General features: G+C 41.1%; 1 protein-coding gene across 2 annotated transcripts in view; it reads right to left on the reverse strand.

Moving 5' to 3' along the window:
• Positions 1-3182: 3182 nt before the first annotated feature.
• Positions 3183-19405, reverse strand: part of LOC109867796 (dual specificity tyrosine-phosphorylation-regulated kinase 4) — a 55900-nt gene continuing 39677 nt past the window's right edge. The window contains exons 1-13 of one of the 2 annotated variants that reach the window (XM_020457091.2): positions 15831-16256; positions 13080-13154; positions 10350-10502; positions 9756-10070; positions 8189-8325; positions 7527-7667; positions 6537-6675; positions 6263-6344; positions 5957-6129; positions 5762-5822; positions 5104-5233; positions 4661-4833; positions 3183-4560 (exon numbers count right to left, since the gene is read on the reverse strand). In XM_020457091.2, coding sequence (XP_020312680.1) covers positions 4328-4560; positions 4661-4833; positions 5104-5233; positions 5762-5822; positions 5957-6129; positions 6263-6344; positions 6537-6675; positions 7527-7667; positions 8189-8325; positions 9756-10070; positions 10350-10502; positions 13080-13154; positions 15831-15854 — 1836 coding nt within the window. In that variant the 5' untranslated portion in view covers positions 15855-16256 and the 3' untranslated portion in view covers positions 3183-4327. Of the gene's footprint in view, positions 4561-4660; positions 4834-5103; positions 5234-5761; positions 5823-5956; positions 6130-6262; positions 6345-6536; positions 6676-7526; positions 7668-8188; positions 8326-9755; positions 10071-10349; positions 10503-13079; positions 13155-15830; positions 16257-19405 lie in introns of those variants that run through there. The other variant, XM_031801127.1, reaches the window with a different exon arrangement.

The following is a 19405-nucleotide window of genomic DNA, read 5'->3' on the forward strand; positions in this document are numbered from 1 at the left end:
ACGAATATGTAGCGAGGGCCAGCCGACTAGAGCATACAGGTCGCAGTGGTGGGTGGTTTAAGGTGCTTTAGTGACAAAACGGATGGCACTGTGATAAACTGCATCCAGTTTGCTGAGTAGAGTGTTGAAAGCAATTTTGTAGATGACAGCGCCGAAGTCGAGGATTGGTAGGATAGTCAGTTTTACTAGGGTAAGTTTGGCGGCGTGAGTGAAGGAGGCTTTGTTGCGGAATAGAAAGCCGACTCTAGATTTGATTTTCGATTGGAGATGTTTGATATGAGTCTGGAAGGAGAGTTTACAGTCTAGCCAGACACCTAGGTACTTATAGATGTCCACATATTCAAGGTCGGAACCATCCAGGGTGGTGATGCTAGTCAGGCGTGCGGGTGCAGGCAGCGAACGGTTGAAAAGCATGCATTTGGTTTTACTAGCGTTTAAGAGCAGTTGGAGGCCACGGAAGGAGTGTTGTATGGCATTGAAGCTCGTTTGGAGGTTAGATAGCACAGGAAGTATATAGAATGGTGTCGTCTGCGTAGAGGTGGATCAGGGAAACGCCCGCAGCAAGAGCAACATCATTGATATATACAGAGAAAAGAGTCGGCCCGAGAATTGAACCCTGTGGCACCCCCATAGAGACTGCCAGAGGACCGGACAGCATGCCCTCCGATTTGACACACTGAACTCTGTCTGCAAAGTAGTTGGTGAACCAGGCGAGGCAGTCATCAGAAAAACCGAGGCTACTGAGTCTGCCGATAAGAATATGGTGATTGACAGAGTCGAAAGCCTTGGCAAGGTCGATGAAGACGGCTGCACAGTACTGTCTTTTATCGATAGCGGTTATGATATCGTTTAGTACCTTGAGCGTGGCTGAGGTGCACCCGTGACCGGCTCGGAAACCAGATTGCACAGCGGAGAAGGTACGGTGTGATTCGAGATGGTCAGTGACCTGTTTGTTGACTTGGCTTAAATGGGTTTCCATCGCACTTCTAACTCTACTGATGGTTTTCTCACCAAAAAGTGTTGCGTGATATAGAGAGTGTGCACACTCTGGTATTTGCGCGTGCTCTCTAGTCTAGCCAACATCTCGCAAAAACAGTGCGGGTAGGTGTTAGAAATTGGATATGTAGACGGACGAGTCGGTCAAGGATCGATTCAGACAAGGTGGTAAATTGTATGACAAGCTACAGTTTATTCAGAGTGAAGATATCTAGAACAGCGTAATTACGGCTCTCCCGCTGGTTCGTACGGAAGCGCAGACGAAGAAGAGCCCGTTACAATCAGTACACCACTATTATATAGAAAAGAAAGTAGGTTGATTCTGGAAGATCGGATCTTTGGATTGGTTCAGCTGGGGTGTAGTCTGTAGTCTTCCGCCATTGGCTCAGTAGTCTGTCCGTCATCGTAGAATCCTCTTCGGGCACACAATGTTAAGATACAAAGGAGATTATGTGTGTGTGCGCTGGTTTTGGCAATTAGTGTAATGCGGGAGCTATCCTGTAGGGGACCCCACAGACTCTACTTTGAGTTGTAGGCCTTTATCAACAATAGTTTGGTCACCTGCATAAGAAATAGCATTTCTCTACAGTAGGTCAAAGCCTATGATGAGATTATTATGGACTAAAAAGTGAGTTTGTTTTTATTTGTCAAACGGGAGCCAAGCATCGATGTTCATGTAACTAGAATAAGACCCTCGATGTTTATTGGAAAGGAGCATCAAGCTCACCATCTTCAGCTGTGTGTGCAAAATCATAGGGGAAGCCAGGAAAGAAAAAAGACATAGGCTATTACAATCTATGTGTTGTGATTGTTTGCTCTATAATGTGTTAGTTCATATGCCCTGACACCGTGATATATGCACATAGGAATAAGGTTGAGACAAGAAGAAGACACAGTGGCAGAATAAATTCAACTACATCTTTGTTTCATCACAAAACTGGAGAGCAACTTCTGTCCGGTGAAGTCCACAAAACATATTGCATGTAACAAACAATTACCTACAGCATATTCAAGTAAGGTAATGTTTCCCGAAATGTTCGGTCTACTTAACAACTATTGATTTAAAACAACGCAGAGTTATCGAAGTCGCAAAGAAAACAGGCGCTGCCTCCACTATTCCAGCACCATTACAACTTCAACATTTCAACACCATCTAATCACCTATGCTTAGTCTAATATAGTGACAACTAAAATATACCAAAAACGATTTAGTCCAATCAATTTAAGCTAAATATGATGTGGCTGTCCATGGTACTAATTTATCTGTGTGTGTTGTGTGCGTGAGTGCTTGCTTGTAGAAAAAAATCAGGTTGACTCACCCAAACCTGTACAGACATGCCAATAATGCCATCCTCTTTCATGTTACCGACTCTGTTACCGACTAAACCGACTCTGTCATCACCTTGCACTTTCACCACCCTGTGAAGTTCACCATCATTTATTAAATCTGTAGCCTAGTAAACTGCATGCTTTCGGACCACACAAAATGTCATTACGTCCAAGTGTTATTACGTTAATATTTGCGCATAAAAGCGTTTCCACTGACATTTCTCGCATATTACATTTTACCGACACAAAAAGACTCACCTTGCCCAGCGTATTTTGTTTTGTCGACTTTTGTAATGTATACCAACAGATGTTGTTTCCATCAGGCCTATCATTTATCCGACATGTACTTTACCCACATAAGTTTGGATAGAAACCTGGTTACAGTCAATTCATTTAGTTGTCTCCCCATTAAGATACATACAGATTATGGTGACTCTCCCTGTAAACTTGTGTAGCCAGGTCATTTATCAGAAGCAAGGAAAATGACAGCATACATTTCACAAAACACTGCACCTCACCATTACAGCTACAAAGAGCTTATGTCACCAATACCAGGATGTTCTGGTCTATATGCTCTATTTTCTTATTATGTTATGTTATGTCATTATGTTGACTTCTAGAAACTGCCATGGGATAACACAAAACTATGCAATTCCCTCACTGAATGTTTCCTGGCAAGCTACAGTATATAATTGATTACACAACTCTCACTTGATTACTATGTGGGTAACTTTTTAATGTGGAGAATCTGTCTTTTATCCCAGGTAAATACAGAGCTAAAGTGCAAGGATTATAACACTGCAAGGATTATAACACTGCAAGGCACAAACTATTAATAAAATGATTGTCTCTCAGTGTCTAATCGTAAAATAAATGTTTACTAACACAAACATAATCGAGTATAAAATGATTCTTTCATACATAGATAATACAAGTAAAACCTGAACAAGTAAAACCTTGTCTACACTTTACATTAACCTGTAACATACACCGCACATAATGTTCTGTATTACATACATCAACAATCACAGCAGGTACGATATGTACAGGGAAAACAAGCCATTACAAACATATTTTCTATGTCTGGATAATCATCACCATAATGACCATTATAACTATGTAATATCATTCCAATAGCATTATTCAATCTAGTCAAAGATGCAGGACATAAAGGTTTGAATAGAACATGTTTCTTACAGGGCACAGCTGAGCTGAAAGATCAGCAGTGACAAAAATACTTTCTTTGGCTCAGCTAATATTGCACACGCTCCTTCAGAAACTAATAACCATTTTTTTTTGAAGCCATGCAAAATATTGCACAACGTAGCTGCTTTGGTTTGGAATATCTACACAAAGTACAGCAGTAAAAGAGTAAACCTAAAATATAAATAATATACTTTAAGAAGTCAATGAACGGAAAGAAGATGAAGGCCATTGAAGGCCGAAACGTTCATCTTTTTAACTTGTTTCAATAAAACAATACATTTTTAATGGTGAGCGAGCATTGCATCTTTTCCTTTTCAAAGAAGTCAATGTACAACAGGTAACACTAGCTGGGGTTGAGTATTGTGATCTGGGCCACAAAAGATGCACATAACAAAAGCATAATGCTGTCGTACCACGGTATTCCTGAATTGTAACTTTAACTGATCCTGTCACTGTCTCTGTGCCTCCTTTAAACAGTAAACGAACCATCAACAATAACGAATGTTTGAATCAGGATTGGTAGCTTGCCAAACTATGAATCTTTGCTCTTCTCCTTGACACGTAGACAGTGCACTCAGTGGGATACTCAGAACAGCTAAAGTAACTCTATAGATTGTATAGAATTAATCTCATAGCCACAGGAATATCACAAAACAGGAAGTCCCCTGTACATGACAACAGTATGCATTATCTTCTGTGTCTGGTTAATGATGTTTAAGTTCATAATGCCTAGTGGTGCCCTCCTGCCCCCTCCCTTGTGCTGCTACATGATAGGGGGCAGACACTGGGACAACTCCTAATCTCTGTCAGTGCCCACGTCTAGTTGAGTCTTGATGATGATATGCACGGACCTCTCCCCACTCGCCTCCTGATTGGTGTCCCTGTTGACCTTGGCCATGCTCTCACACAACTCCACCTCTGCAGACGCTCCAATGGGATGCAGTCGCTCGGTGGTCACCATCTTGCCCCCTGCCTTGGCGGAGAGGTCTCTTTTCAGCTTGTCGTTGCTATCGGACCCAATCTTCTCAGCTGCAAAGTACAGAATGATGTGGTTTAATCCATAAATTGTCTTGACACACTGTGAAGATTTATCTTGAGAGATAAAAGAGAGTGAGAGGCCTGGTCTTACCTGTCCTGTTAGTAATTACTTTGCGGTAAGTAGCCTCGTAGTTATTTTCTGTGCTTTCCCTGGGCTTCCAAATCATGGGTCGTGTTTTGGGCCGGGGCTTGTTGAGATGAGCCTCCTGGATCCACTCATGTTGCATCGCTTCGTCTGGTGTCATACGCTTGGTTGGATCCCACCTAGATAGCACAGGAATATACCCTGAGTGTGCGTGGAGAAGATAAAGCAAGCTAATAATAATACATTTCTGGGGGGGACTATATATGCCCTGCTACACACAAGTGTGTAATGGAAATGTGTTTCTTGCATATCCCAACTCCTCCCGAGACACCCGCAGGGAGTGGGGTCACTACCAGAAATCTCATGACAAAAGTTTTCATGACCCTGAAACCACAGAGTAATAATCCTGTGCTGAATTCTAGATTTCTAGTGTGTCAGTGTTGACGTACGTGAGGCAGTGTTGAAGGAAGTCCAGGAACAGAGGATCGTCGGTCTTCAATACACTGTCCAGGTCTTTGGAGTTGGGTCGCCTCTTCCGCCCTTTGCTGTTTGTGATGTTTCTGGGGTTTCCTTTGGAGTCTGCAACAAGTCATCAAACACACTAGTTAGAGACTTACCAAACCTCATGGTTCAAACACAACCCAGAGATTCATCTGATTAATTCTGGACCTAATACTTTCTTAAGATGTTTTGTTGCTCCTAATTGTATACATCTTTTTATTTATTTAACTATGTAACTCAGTTAAGACCTAAATCTTATTTACAATGACGGCCTACCAAAAGGCCTCCTGCGGGGCCTGAGACTGGGAGAAAAAATATAAATAAAATCACGACAAACACACATCATGACAAGAAAGACACCACAACACTACACAAAGAGAGACCTAAGACAACAACATAACATAGCAACAACACATGACAACAACTTGGTAGCAACACAATATGGCAGCAGCACAACATGGTAGCAACACAAAACATGATACAAACATTATTGGGCACAGACAACAGTACAGACAACAGACAACATTATGTATACAACAACCTTATATATATATTTCCGAAGTAAAGAAACACATTCTTACTGTACAAATCATAGAAAGTTCTTACCGAAAAACAACCTTCTCCTTGATGCTGTCTGCACAAAATCATTGGGAGGCATTCCAAGTACCTATGAAATAAAATAACAGAATGTTCTTGAATGGTGATGGATAAATGGATTCCTAAAAACATTTAACATCAGATACTCCAATTGGCTAGCGCTGGGGTCTGAGACTGTATGTCTGCAGGTGATTGGTTGTGTACCTCCATGATGCACGCAATCTGCTCCACCTCGCTCTCCCCAGGAAATAGGGGGAAGCCGGTGTAGAGCTCAGCCATGATGCAGCCCAGACTCCACATGTCGATGGCCATGCTGTAGGGGTGGCCCAGGATAACCTCTGGGGAGCGATAGAAACGACTCTGGATGTAGGTGTAGACTACAAGGGCAGGCAAGGAGAAAGGGAGGGAGCGGAGTTCATGTTCAAATTCTGTTATTGTATATGACTGCTGTGGCTTTGGAGATTTTAACATAAGACTTTTAAATCGGGTATTTAATCAGGTGAGACACACCTCTCTGCTGCTCATAACAGCTGGACCCAAAGTCAACCACCTTTATATTTCCTTGTCCTTTCTGAGACAAAAGTATGTTCTCCTTTTGTGAAAAAAGAGAAACAATGTCAATTTGACATTTTCCAAGTTACCAAACAAAGTGCAACCAACTTATTTCCTCTGCAGTGCACTGGTACTATGCATGAGCATGTCTGACTTCTCAGCTGGGTATTCTTTGTGTTGTTACTGTTCCATGCAGAGCCATTACAATGTATGGGGATTTGTGGAACCTTACCGGTTTGAGGTCACAGTGAATGATCTTCTCCTTATACAGCATCTGCAGGCACTTGAGCAGGGAGCGGGTGAAATGACGGATCAGGGCCAGACTGAAGCCCTGGAAGTTGTTCTTCTTGATCAGCTCATACAGGTTGACTCTGTAAGAACACAGAAAGACAAGAATTTAGAGAACTGGTCAAATGATAACATGTCTGTCACTATTCCCAGTCTTTCTTTGCGTTTTCTTTTTCCCACCACTGCATAGAGGGGTTGGCCTCAAATGTAATAGTTTATTAGTCCTCTAGAGGCCAGCACTATACTGCATTTTGATATCATGGTATAGCTCAGTCAAATCTAGCAAGACCATGCAATTTAGTAATAAGATATTAAAAAAAGGAAGTGGACACCATTATGTTGCATGCTGAATCAGATTACTTAACAGTCTTGAATGTCTTAACATTAAGAAGAGAGTCTCTCAGAGTTATTCTTTGTATTTCTAGATACTTCTGGGATGTACACACTTCTCTGTCCAGTGTAACCGGAGCCTTCACATCCCGAGCAGCCAGAGAAAAGTGATAGAGCCCTAATCAAGGCGTTAACTAAGGGACTGGGTGACGGTAATGTTAGACAGGGTGGCAGTCCAAGACGTCTACTAAAGGTCAGCCAGCCTGGAATAGAAGACTATTTTGTCTCAGAGGGAACCTAACGCTAGTTGAGGCAGATTGTTCTAGGCGGGATGCTCACTTTGCTCAAGTAGTGTAGCATTTTAAGTGACTAGTGACAAACGAGCTGTGTATGTAATAGGGGAGTTGTACCTTGTTGTACATTGGGAGAGGTGCCTAACCTTGAATACCTTTGATTAACACATTAATTACTCAGGGTTCCATTTATCTTCTACTGGGATTATTTTGATTGTGTGTGTGTGTGTGTGTGTGTGTTTGTGCGTGTGATTGTTTTATCATTTCAGGTGTCTTATCATAGTGTTATACATACCACACACTACACTCACCCTAGCAGCTCGAAGGTGATGCAGAGATGGTTGCGGAAGTAGAAGTATTCTTTCATATGGATGACATTGTGGCACTTTTCCCTGTCTTTCCTCCTCACAGCATCCAGGATCTTCAGTTCCACTAGGGCCTGGTGGTGAAACCTACAGTCCAATGTAAGAGTTAGTTAGAGTTAGTCATGACTCCATTCTGAATTTAACCATTAAAAATCAGAAATGGAAAATCTCCTAGCAAATATTTTTCAATTACAGTTTTAATTTACTTTGGTGTGAAAAATGATGACAGCTGCAAAGAAGGGAGAATCTCCTCTCCCAGGAGAAACAGGATCTTTGAGAGGGTTTAGTTCAAGACAAGGCCCCAGTGGCGAGACCAAGGCAGCCCTACGGCGGTAAGCACCCATTTTGTTTTCTGCATTATTGAAAAGCATTAAGCCCTGATGACATTTGTATCAATCAAAGTCAAAGAGGAGGAGGCGGACTTCCATTGACACACAGAGTGCATTGGATCACCTGAGAGAGTACTGGTAAAGCAATACCGAGGTAACTCCTTTGGAACACTGACCTGATGACCTGTCGGTACTGACCTCACACAAGAAGGTCAGATTCAGAGTCTTTGAGCGCTGGATGCGTATTCAAGAGCATGTAGCAAAATGTTTTGTTTGTACCTTTTCTTGTTGCGAATGACCTTGATGGCGACCAGCTCTTGGGTCTTGTGGTCCAGACATTTCAGAACCTGTCCAAATGATCCTTTCCCAATCACCTCCAGCACCTCGAAGCGGAAGCCAATGTGGTCATGCAGAATCTGGATACAGAACAGAGAACATTCAATTGGAAATGTTTTTGTACTGTGTGTATGGTATGTTGGACAATACTTTTGAATACAAGAGCCTCACTGCATGTACTTAAATGGTAGTTCATGATACAATAACATCCTTCATTATGGTTTTCTATAATGACTACTATAATGACTAGTGTCAAACACTAGTTCATTTACATTGACATTTTAGTAATTTAGCAGATGCTCTTATCCAGAGCGACTTACATTTAGTGCATTCATCTTAAGATATTTGTATTTATTTATTTTATTTAAACTTTATTTAACTAGGCAAGTCAGTTAAGAACAATTTCTCATTTACAATGACGGCCCACCAAAAGGCTAAATGCCTCCTGCGGGGACGGGGGCTGGGATTTAAAATAAAAGTAAATTAAATCAAAATATAGAACAAAACACACATCACGACAAGAGAGACAACATAACACTACATAAAGAGAGACCTAAGTTAACAACATAGCATGGCAGCAACACATGACTACACAGCATGGTAGCAACACAACATGGCAGCAGCACAAAACAGGGTACAAACATTATTGAGCACAGACAACAGCACAAAGGGCAAGAAGGTAGAGACAACAATATATCACGCAGAGCAGCCACAACTGTCAGTAAGAGTGTCCATGATTAAGTCTTTAAATTAAGTGATTGCGATAAAACTGTCCAGTTTGAGTGTTTGTTGCAGCTCGTTCCAGTCACTAGCTGCAGCGAATAGCAAGGTGATAGCTAGGTAGCAAGGTGAGACAGTATATCACAGTCGTAGCAAGTACATTTTTCCTCAATAAAGTAATTATCAGCAAAGTCAGTGCTAGTAGGAAAAGTTAGTTAGTTCAAAAGTTAGTTAAAATTAGGTCAAGTTAGTTAGTTAAAAAGTTAACGTGAGTTAGTTAACAGTTAGGTAAAGTTAGTTAGTTAGTTAGTTAGTTAAAAGTTAGTTCAAGTTAAGAAAAGTAAGTTCAATTTAGGTAAAGTTAGTTTAAAGTTAGTTCATAATAATACTGCTCCTGTGTTATTTCATTTGGTTATTTAGCTGAGCATCTGTCATGACTTAACTAGTTTTGTGTGACCTAGAGGTTACCATGAATGGGGCATAGGGCCATGAGTCTAAACAATGTTCACAGTCAGTCTCCCTGTAACAGCACAGCCATACAGGATGGAATAAGACACTAACTGCCTGTGGATAGTCAGTTAGACTCACATGGCAGTTTGGCTAGCGTGCATGGGACTTCTGTTCTCGTGCCTTAACATAATTTCACTGCAGATTATTGTGAAGTTGAGAGAAAGGTCAGTTGGATGGTCTGACTGGTCATATCACAGCAAACAAACAAACAAACCTTCTTACACCTTACCCCAAGGAACCACAATAATAATTTCAATTAAAATCATTGATGTAACTGTACCTTGTTGTAGCTGCCGTGCTCATCGTCGTAGCCGGCATTCTGAGGAATTCCGTGAGAGGCCTTGATCTTCTTAGTCGCCAGACCCAGGAACCAGATCTCTGAGTAGTCCATGATCTCCTGCTGCTCAAACTCTGTCAGACGCCCTTGGAAGTGCCTCAGTGCCTCTGTGGGAGACATGGGCAGCCTCTGTCCTTTATAAAGCTTTGCCTCCTCCAGCTTGTTGCCGAGACCCTTGGTGGTGATAGAGTCAGACAGGTTCTCCACTGAGGAGCCAAACCATGTGGAGAACTGGGAGGAGGGCTTTGGTCTCTCATCCTGCAAATCACAAAAGGGATCAAGAGGTCAGTTGATCTGTCGTTTCAACCCTTTGGCTCAGTCACTAAGCGTAACCCTGATGAAACTTGCTCTCACTTCCTTTTACATTACTGGGATATTGCATGTCAGCTGAGCGGTTTCACCTGAAGATGTATAAACTACCAAGGTCTTACTATCATGTACAATTTACATGTGCATTTACAATTGACAACTGGAGTCAAGTTAACTACTTTTGGAGGCCAACAGTATAGTGTGACACAGTGTGAAATGTAGCCTCACCTGGTGTGTCTGGTAGTTGTTCTGCACCCCCTTGTTGGCGATGTGGGGCAGGATGCTATCGGACTGCTGGTGGTGGAGTTTGGCATTGCTGACAACAACCTGTATAACCGCGGGCTCCAGCTGGGGCAAGGTCACTATGCCCGAGTTCAATTTCTTCAAGAGAGAGAGAAGGGTTCAAATAAATAAAGGGGTTTTAAAATATGCAGATGAAAACATTAAAAGTATAATAACATTTTGTATCATCATAACTAGTCTCACTTGCCAGACCCATGGTGCTCTAACCCCAGTTGTGTCCGAGTTACAGCGACTGTTGGAAGAGACTATGTGATCACATACTCTATGGACAAGGTTGGGGAAAAGGAGGGAGAGGGGGAGTTGGAGGGAGAAATAAAGGGAGGTAGAGAGTCCTACATCCGTTCTAATTGTGGTGGCTCGGGTAACCAGGACCCCCAGGGTTGAGGGTGGAATTACTCAGCAGGGTGAGTGTGAGGCGGGAACAAAAGCCTGGAGACTGGGCCATGACAGTCTGTCATCGTAGCTGCTGCTGTGCGGGACCTAAACTGGAGCAGGCCTTTCTCTAGCTGCCATGCTGCTTGCTGTAGGAGCACGTTTACATATGTCACTGGCTGCCCTGCAGGCATAGCTAAACGAATGATGGGGAAAGGAGACCTCTTACCTAGGCTACAACAGGGATCATGAGTTTATTGTAAAATTGTACATGCCAGTAAAATATTGAATGACTTCCTACATGGTAATGGCAATGTATCTGCCGATATAACTAACATGTAAATACATAGGTATTATTATGGACAGTTATTGTAAAGTGGAACCAGTAGTTCTTTATGCCTTTACTTTGGTAACAGCAAGCACAGAATTTTATGTATTTATTTAATTATTTATTTCACCTTTATTTAACCAGGTAGGCTAGTTGAGAACAAGTTCTCATTTGCAACTGCGACCTGGCCAAGATAAAGCATAGCAGTGTGAACAGACAACACAAAGTTACACATGGAGTAAACAATTAACAAGTCAATAACACAGTAGAAAAAAAAGGGGAGTCTATATACATTGTGTGCAAAAGGCATGAGGAGGTAGGCGAATAATTACAATTTTGCAGATTAACACTGGAGTGATAAATGATCAGATGGTCATGTACAGGTAGAGATATTGGTGTGCAAAAGAGCAGAAAAGTAAATAAATAAAAACAGTATGGGGATCAGGTAGGTAAAAATGGGTGGGCTATTTACCGATAGACTATGTACAGCTGCAGCGATCGGTTAGCTGCTCAGATAGCGGAAACATAATAAGCACAAAACACCAGCCCAGTCTATACATAGCAGTGATATTTAATCGCACGTGCACAGGCTCCTGCAGTAGCGTCCAACTTAGTTATGACGCATAGAGACACAGGCTAAATATAGTTCCAAGCACCTACTACAACAAGCAAATGGTAAATACAGTATTATACCAGCACACAACTGGAGTCAGGGCAGGCTGATTAGGTAATCAAAAGAGAACCATCATGTTCTCCCAGAAGCTTAGCTCAAATCAAATCAAATTTTATTTGTCACATACACATGGTTAGCAGATGTTAATGCGAGTGTAGCGAAATGCTTGTGCTTCTAGTTCCGACAATGCAGTAATAACCAACTAATAATCTAACTAACAATTCCAAAACTACTACCTTATACACACAAGTGTAAAGGGATAAAGAATATGTACATAAAGATATATGAATGAGTGATGGTACAGAGCGGCATAGGCAAGATTCAGTAGATAGTATCGAGTACAGTATATACATACGAGATGAGTATGTAAACAAAGTGGCATAGTTAAAGTGGCTAGTGATACATGTATTACATAAAGATGCAGTAGATGATATAGAGTACAGTATATACGTAGACATATGAGATGAATAATGTAGGGTATGTAAACATTATATTAAGTAGCATTGTTTAAAGTGGCTAGTGATATATTTTACATCAATTCACATTATTAAAGTAGCTGGTGCGTAAAACTCGCAAATTCAGCCAAAGAAAGAGGTGGAATGGGTTTGCACTCCTAAAGATGTCACATAAAGCTTACTTTATAATTTTTTACTGCATCAAGGATAGTGTACACAGACGTTTCGAGTTTACAGCATTCTTCAGTGTGTAGGTGCAATTTCCTTTCATTCAAAACAGCATTTGTAAAGAACAACAGATGACCAGCAGGCTGATTAGATATACACTTCGGAAAAAAGGTGCTATCTAGAACCTAAAAGAGTTCTTCGGGTGTCCTCTTTGAATAACCCGTTTTGGTTCCAGGTATAACCCTTTTAAGTTCCATGTAAAATCCCTTCCAGAGAGTTCTACATGGAACCCAACATAGCTCTACCTGGAGCCAAAAAGGGTTATTCTATTGGGACAACCGAAGAACCCTTTTGGAACCCTTTTTCTAAGAGTGTAGGCTACTACACTGTGTTCTTAAACACATCGTGTTTTATTGACAGTGAGGACTGCTTTAAGTTCATCACTGTCAATGGAAGGCCAAAGTTATCCCCTTGAGTTGTCATTCACCAACAACATTAAACATTTACTCCAATAGCATTAGTTAGCTAGGGTAGTGACGTTTGGTGGAGTGAAGGGGGAGGGCACTGCACAGACAGAAAGATACAGGATTGAAAGAGAGTGGGTCTGTAGGGGCTCAAATGCTCTACAGGTCAGGGGTCACCAGTGAGTAAAGGCTCACCTGTGAATAGGGTCGATTGGTTCCCTGTTGGGTCTGGAGCCTGTGTGAGTGTGGGAAAGCCTCTCCTCTAGAAGACTGTGGAGGAAAGGAATATGGGAGACTTCACTTAACATTACATTTACACACAGAACTTCTCTACACCTGTATAAGTCAGTGTGTGGGCGTTGGATGCAGCATTGCCAAGGGAGTCTCCCTCAAATTAGATTCAGTTTTAGTGAAATAGATTCATTATGACTCATAACAAGTCATTGAGGTCTGAATCTGCATTATGAATCGCATATTTTTAATAACCGAAACTGATGAACTTCAAAGTATCTCTGTGAATGAGGAGAATAAATAGCCTGATTGTTGCTGGTGGGTGTTTCAGGCCCAGCACAGAGGTGGGTCTCACAGATAGATACAGTAGTGAAGTAGGATTACTACCATGCAAGCAAAGATGATGCACACTCTCCAAAATTAGAGTATCTTATGCAATTAGCTACCACAGTAGCAATGGTCTCTTTATGATTGGTTTTTCCACAAGATGCATTCCTTTCCTGGAGCATAGGCTTGTTAACCCTCTGATGTTATATGAAGAGTGTAAGGGTGTGGTAATGATGGTGTAAGGGTGTGGTAATGCTGGTAATGATGGTGAGAGTAGAGGGCTGTTTTAACCTGGCAACAGAGAGATCCTTCACTTCCTTTCACAAAGCCCAATTCAGTCTGATGCTAGGCTTCATGGGGTCATATCAGTCACTGAGATGATATTATCTCTTGTGCCAATGTGACAGAATAGCTAGTTTTACACATGCCTTAATTAGAGGGGAGTGTGTCAACTAACACAGTGTGTTGAATGAGAGACACCATATGGGTGGACTGAAATATCCAGCCCAGATGAGCACAGGCAAAACTCAGAGAGCCAGAGAGGGTTAGACAACGGCTGGCTGGTTAGCAGAGCAGATTGAGAATGAACTTGACCTAAATAACACTATTGGATTAAAAGCTCAGAAGAATAAAACAGTGGAAAAATATACTGTTTCTCATGAGTTCACTAAATAAACATCCATATGCTTCATATTCTTTATGAAATTACCAATTGCCTCTTACTGACCCATGTGTTCCTTGACGAGAATATGACCGTATTTTGATTCCCATACATACCCAGGGCAATGTATAAAATGATTTGGCATGGGAAAAGTTAGAGTAGTGGAACACCAGTGCCCACCTAGGATTGCCTTCACATTGGCTTGGTTTGGAATCGGAACAAGTCAGCAAACACTCATTCAAATATGAACACATGCAGGATTCACGTGTAAAACAACCAATCCCCTGGGAGGATTGTGAGAGTGAAGGTTGTACTGCGATGTTGGCCACTGTGGTAGGACAAACAGGTACTGTACATCTGCTTACTGTAAGCAGATACAAAACCGCTCATCCATTTGAAATGGGCACTCAGCAGACGGGGATTCAAACCAGCGACCTTTCAATTACTGGCCCAAAGCTCTGAAGAGCTAGGCTACCTGCCACCAATTCTAAGCATGCAATACCTCTGTGTTCAAAGGGCAATGATTTGTCTTATATAGGCCTACTGTAGTATTACAATAGTCCAGCATCTGATAACTGAAGTCACTTTTTTTCTGAGGTCACTTGTAGTGTTATGATATGTGTTACCCTGTATTTCTACTTGGGTTGTGGTCAGGAGGGGGAGGTGTGCTGGGGGTGTGCTCATCCCCTGAGGGAGGTGTGCTGGGGGTGGGGTCATCCCCTGAAATGTTATCAAGGGTCTGGGTGGGTCAGTAGAGCAATGATGCACAGAGCAACAAAGAAGCTGCCACTAGTTGCAGTGCACATCTCACTGGATACTGGAAAGAGCTTTTGGATTGTTGACATCATGCAGGCCCTTGAAAGGGAACACATTATTCCTAATATGTCTTTTCTGAGACTCGCACGACACCAGTTACAGAACAGCATGAGGAAAGTAAAGCTTCAACTCCAATGGTAAGGAACGTATTGCAAATATTGAATTGGCAGCGAATGGAAACAACTGTCTAAGAGTTGATAAGCATCAACAACGGATGAAGTTTCAGTAGCTATACAGAAACGTACACATTTTTTGCTCATGAAAAGTAGAGCATCAATCCCACCCAGAAAAGCTGACTGAGAGTTTCAAACTTGATACAGAGAAAATACACTGACTGATTTATAGATGGCTACTGATCAATGTGACAATGATATTGCAAATAATAAATGACAGATGTCAACAAGGCTAATGTTATTTGTAAAAAGTGGATGAAAGAGTTGCTGTTTTCCTGTCCTTGGTCATTTGGGATACTGTTTATAGTAAAGCTATAGAGCTTCTGTCAACACCATGAATCTAGCCATAAAGTAAGTGTAGACTAAAATAGTTATGGATCATGTCTATCTTGAATACCTTCTCAGATAACCCATAAGCAAACTACTAAATGGGTCATAATATTTAGCTCCTACTACTGTTTCATAATATTCTGTAATTGAAATCAGTTTGTTAACTTCAGTGGAAAAGAAATGTGAATCTTCATACAATTTCAACTACAAAATTAATGTTATATCAGACTTCAGTGGCATAAAAAATACATAACTGTCTGATGTTCAAGCAAACGATAAAATAAAAGACAATAAGAGAGAAAACATAAATGCTGTAAAAAACTGCATTGTCAACATATGTAGCCTAAAGATTGAAATAAATAACGGATTGTATGGATATAGATACTCAAAATGGATTATTGACCTCACCTTGTTATTAATTTCGGGAAACATACCGCTTTGAATGTAGCCTACGACTGTAAGTAACTACTGTAAATTCCAGGTAAATGCAAGTCGCGAGCACATCTTTAAAAGTCCAGGCGGCTTGTCACGTTCAGATTATCTTTAACTTCAGCAGCCCAAATCAAACCGAAGAGCGATTGTCTCTTGAATCAGCACAAACTGACCGGGTCCTGAAACTCAAACTGCAACAGTCATATTTTTAAACATATAGAGTCAGTATTGCTGTCGTCAGGAGATTAGAGAAAGAAGCAAGCTGTAAACTGTCTATTCATCTGACACGTGAGTCTCTGGAGAGGCTGCCTATTTAGGTTTCTGCAGCTGACAGCTGGGTCTACCCGAAATATGTTTTTTTTTCCAGGTTAGGCTGCATATCGTCACCTACATTGGATTAGCACTCCTAAAATTCAGTAGTGGACGGTGAGTGTGCGCCATTGCGCGCACAGTAGCCAATAGTCTACCGCAGAGGCTGCATCCCTGTGGATAGCCTACACAGAGTCGCCGTAGGCTACTGAGTTTCTCACATTGCAGTCCTGATGTTTTCAGAGATGCTGATGTCGCTCATATTTTCTCACCTCACAATTTACCATTCACAGACCATTTCACACATTGCTATAACATTTATTGGGTCAGACTATTGCAATAAAAACTCTGTATTGAGGCATAATCACAGTTGACCCGAGATGGGGCAGACACTCTTTTTGTAAACACTGTGAATCATGCATTAACCCCTATAAAGCTTTCCCCTATTTCGACCCTCACACGTGTTAAAGATTTGATGAAATTGTAGGTTTGCACTGGCAGACACAAACTTCATCTCTCCCTGTCTGTCACGCACGCACACATGTACACAAAATACATGCAAAGCCTGTTTCATAATAGGTTATACAGCTTGATAATATGTCAAAGGTTTTAGAACAACTACTCATTCAAGTATTTTTCTTATTTAAAAAAAAACTATTTTCTACTTTGTAGAATAATACTGAAGACATAAAAACTATGAAATAGCACATATGTAATCGTGTAGTAACAAAAAAAGTGTTAAACAAATCAAAATATATTTTATATTTGAAATTCTTCAAATAGCCACCCCTTGCCTTGATGACAGCTTTGCACATTCTTGGCATTCTCTCAACCAGCTTCACCTGGAATGCTTTTCCAACAGTCTTGAAGGCCAGCATCCCAGAGTTGCCTCTTCACTGTGGACGTTGAGAGTGGTGTTTTGCAGGTACTATTTAATGAAGCTGCCAGTTGAGGACTTGTGAGGCGTCCGTTTCTCAAACTAGACACTAATGTACTTAGTTGTGCACCGGGGCCTCCCACTCCTCTTTCTATTCTGGTTAGAGCCAGTTTGCGCTGTTCTGTGAAGGGAGTAGTACACAGCGTTGAACAAGATCTTCAGTTTCTTGGCAATTTCTTGCATGGAATAGCCTTAATTTCTCAGAACAAGAATAGACTGACGAGTTGCGGAAGAAAGCTGTGCTAACATAATTGCAAAAAGGTTTTCTAATGATCAATTAGCCTTTTAAAATGATACACTTGGATTAGCTAACACAACATGCCTTTGGAACACAGGAGTGATGGTTTCTGATAATGGGCCTTTGTACGCCTATCTCTTATTCTGTAATAAATCTGCCATTTCCAGCTACAAGAGTAATTTACAACAAGGCTAGGCGTCCTGTTAGCGGGACACCTGTCGACAACATCTGGTTGAAATTGGAGGGCGCGCAATTCAAATACATAATCGTAATATTAAACATTTATGAACATACAAGTATCTTATATTGTTTAATAGCTTAAAATCTTGTTAATCTACCTGCATTATCCGATTTACAATAGGCTTAACAGCGAAAGCATACCATGCAATTGTTTGAGGACTGTGCCCCACATCAACATATTTTTCAACCAGCACAGGCTTCATAAAATCACAAATAGCGATGAAATAAATCACTTACTTTTGAAAATCTTCCCCTGTTTGCAATCCCAAGGGTCCCTTACTACAACATGAATGGTTGTTTTGTTAGATAAAATCCTTCTTTATATCCCAAAAAGTCTGTTTAGTTAGCGCCATCGATTTGAGTAATCCACTCATTCAACATGCAGAGAAAGGAATCCAAAAAGCTACCCCTAACTTTGTTCAAATAAGTCAAACTACGTTTCTATTCAATCGTCTGGTATCCTAAAATGTAAATAAACTATAATATTTCATACGGAAAGAAGTATGTTCAATAGAACAGTAAAATTACGCGCCAACAGACTGATATTGTACCGGGACTCTTTCTACAAACATTTTAAATTCTTGCTTGTTTTTGAAGAAACAAGCCTGAAATAAAGAACAAAGACTGTTTACATCTAGTGTAAGCCATAGGAATTGCAATATGGGAGCTGGAATTACATAGAACCCATAGCTTTCCATTATAAGAGCCTGGGAGCTAAAAAAAAAAAACTTTCCGGTTGAAATTTTTGTTTGATGTTCGCCTGCCATATTAATTGTGTTATAGTCTCATACACCATTTTAACATTTCTACAAACTACAAAGTGTTCTCTATCCAATGCTACCAATTATATGCATATACTGGCTTCTGGGCCTGAGTAACAGGCAGTTTACTTTGGGCACTTCAGTCAGGCGGAAATATCCCTAACAACAATGTCTACACTGTATTTCTGATCAATTTGATGTTATTTTAATGGACAAAATGTTTACTTTTCTTTTAAAAAACAAGGACATTTCTGAGTGACCCCAATCTTTTGAATAGTAGTGTATATACTTTATATATGTATATATGATTGTAATGAACACGAGGGGGGACAGAGAGCTGGTTTCAAGCGCAGCAAGTGTTTATTGCAAAGGACCACAGGAGAAGGCAGGTAGCTGGGTCCAGGGACAGACAGAAGGTCATACACAGGAGGTCCAAAAGGGCAACAGTACAGGCAGGGAAAAGGCTAGTAACATAGTCCGGGAGATCAGGCAATAGGTAGATAACAGGAAATCCGAGGCAGGGAATAGGCAAAAGGCGTCATTAGTGAGGCAGGCAAAAACTATTATACACGGGAGGAGTAAATCACGGGAAACCCAGGGCTCCGAAAGACATGTGTCACCAAACAAACAATACCTCACAGTGATGGGGTGCAAAGAACTGAACTAAATATTGTGTGATAATGACATACAGGTGTGTGAACAGGTGATTAGAATTCTGGTGATTGGGATCTGGAGAGTGAGCTGCGTTCAGGGATGTAGGTGTTTGAGAGTGTGAGCTGGAAAGTGGACTGAAAGGTGAGCTGCGTTCAGGGGATCTACGTGTTTTAGGGTGTGAGTTGGAAGCAGATGTTACAATGATAATGAGTATGAGTTGTCCTATGCTGGAAATGAACTGCAATGGAGGCTGATTATGTACCAGCACATAAATACTTTTAGGTGCACAATAAAAGCACCCCATCTCTTATACTGACCCTGGAAACAACATGTTTTATTGGCGTAATGGGAGACAACATAACTCGGTGTCTTTCACACCCAAACTTCAATGATGTAAGAGTAAGATGTTTTT

The sequence above is a fragment of the Oncorhynchus kisutch genome, linkage group LG22 (assembly GCF_002021735.2).
Source record: "Oncorhynchus kisutch isolate 150728-3 linkage group LG22, Okis_V2, whole genome shotgun sequence".
NCBI lineage: Eukaryota > Metazoa > Chordata > Actinopteri > Salmoniformes > Salmonidae > Oncorhynchus > Oncorhynchus kisutch.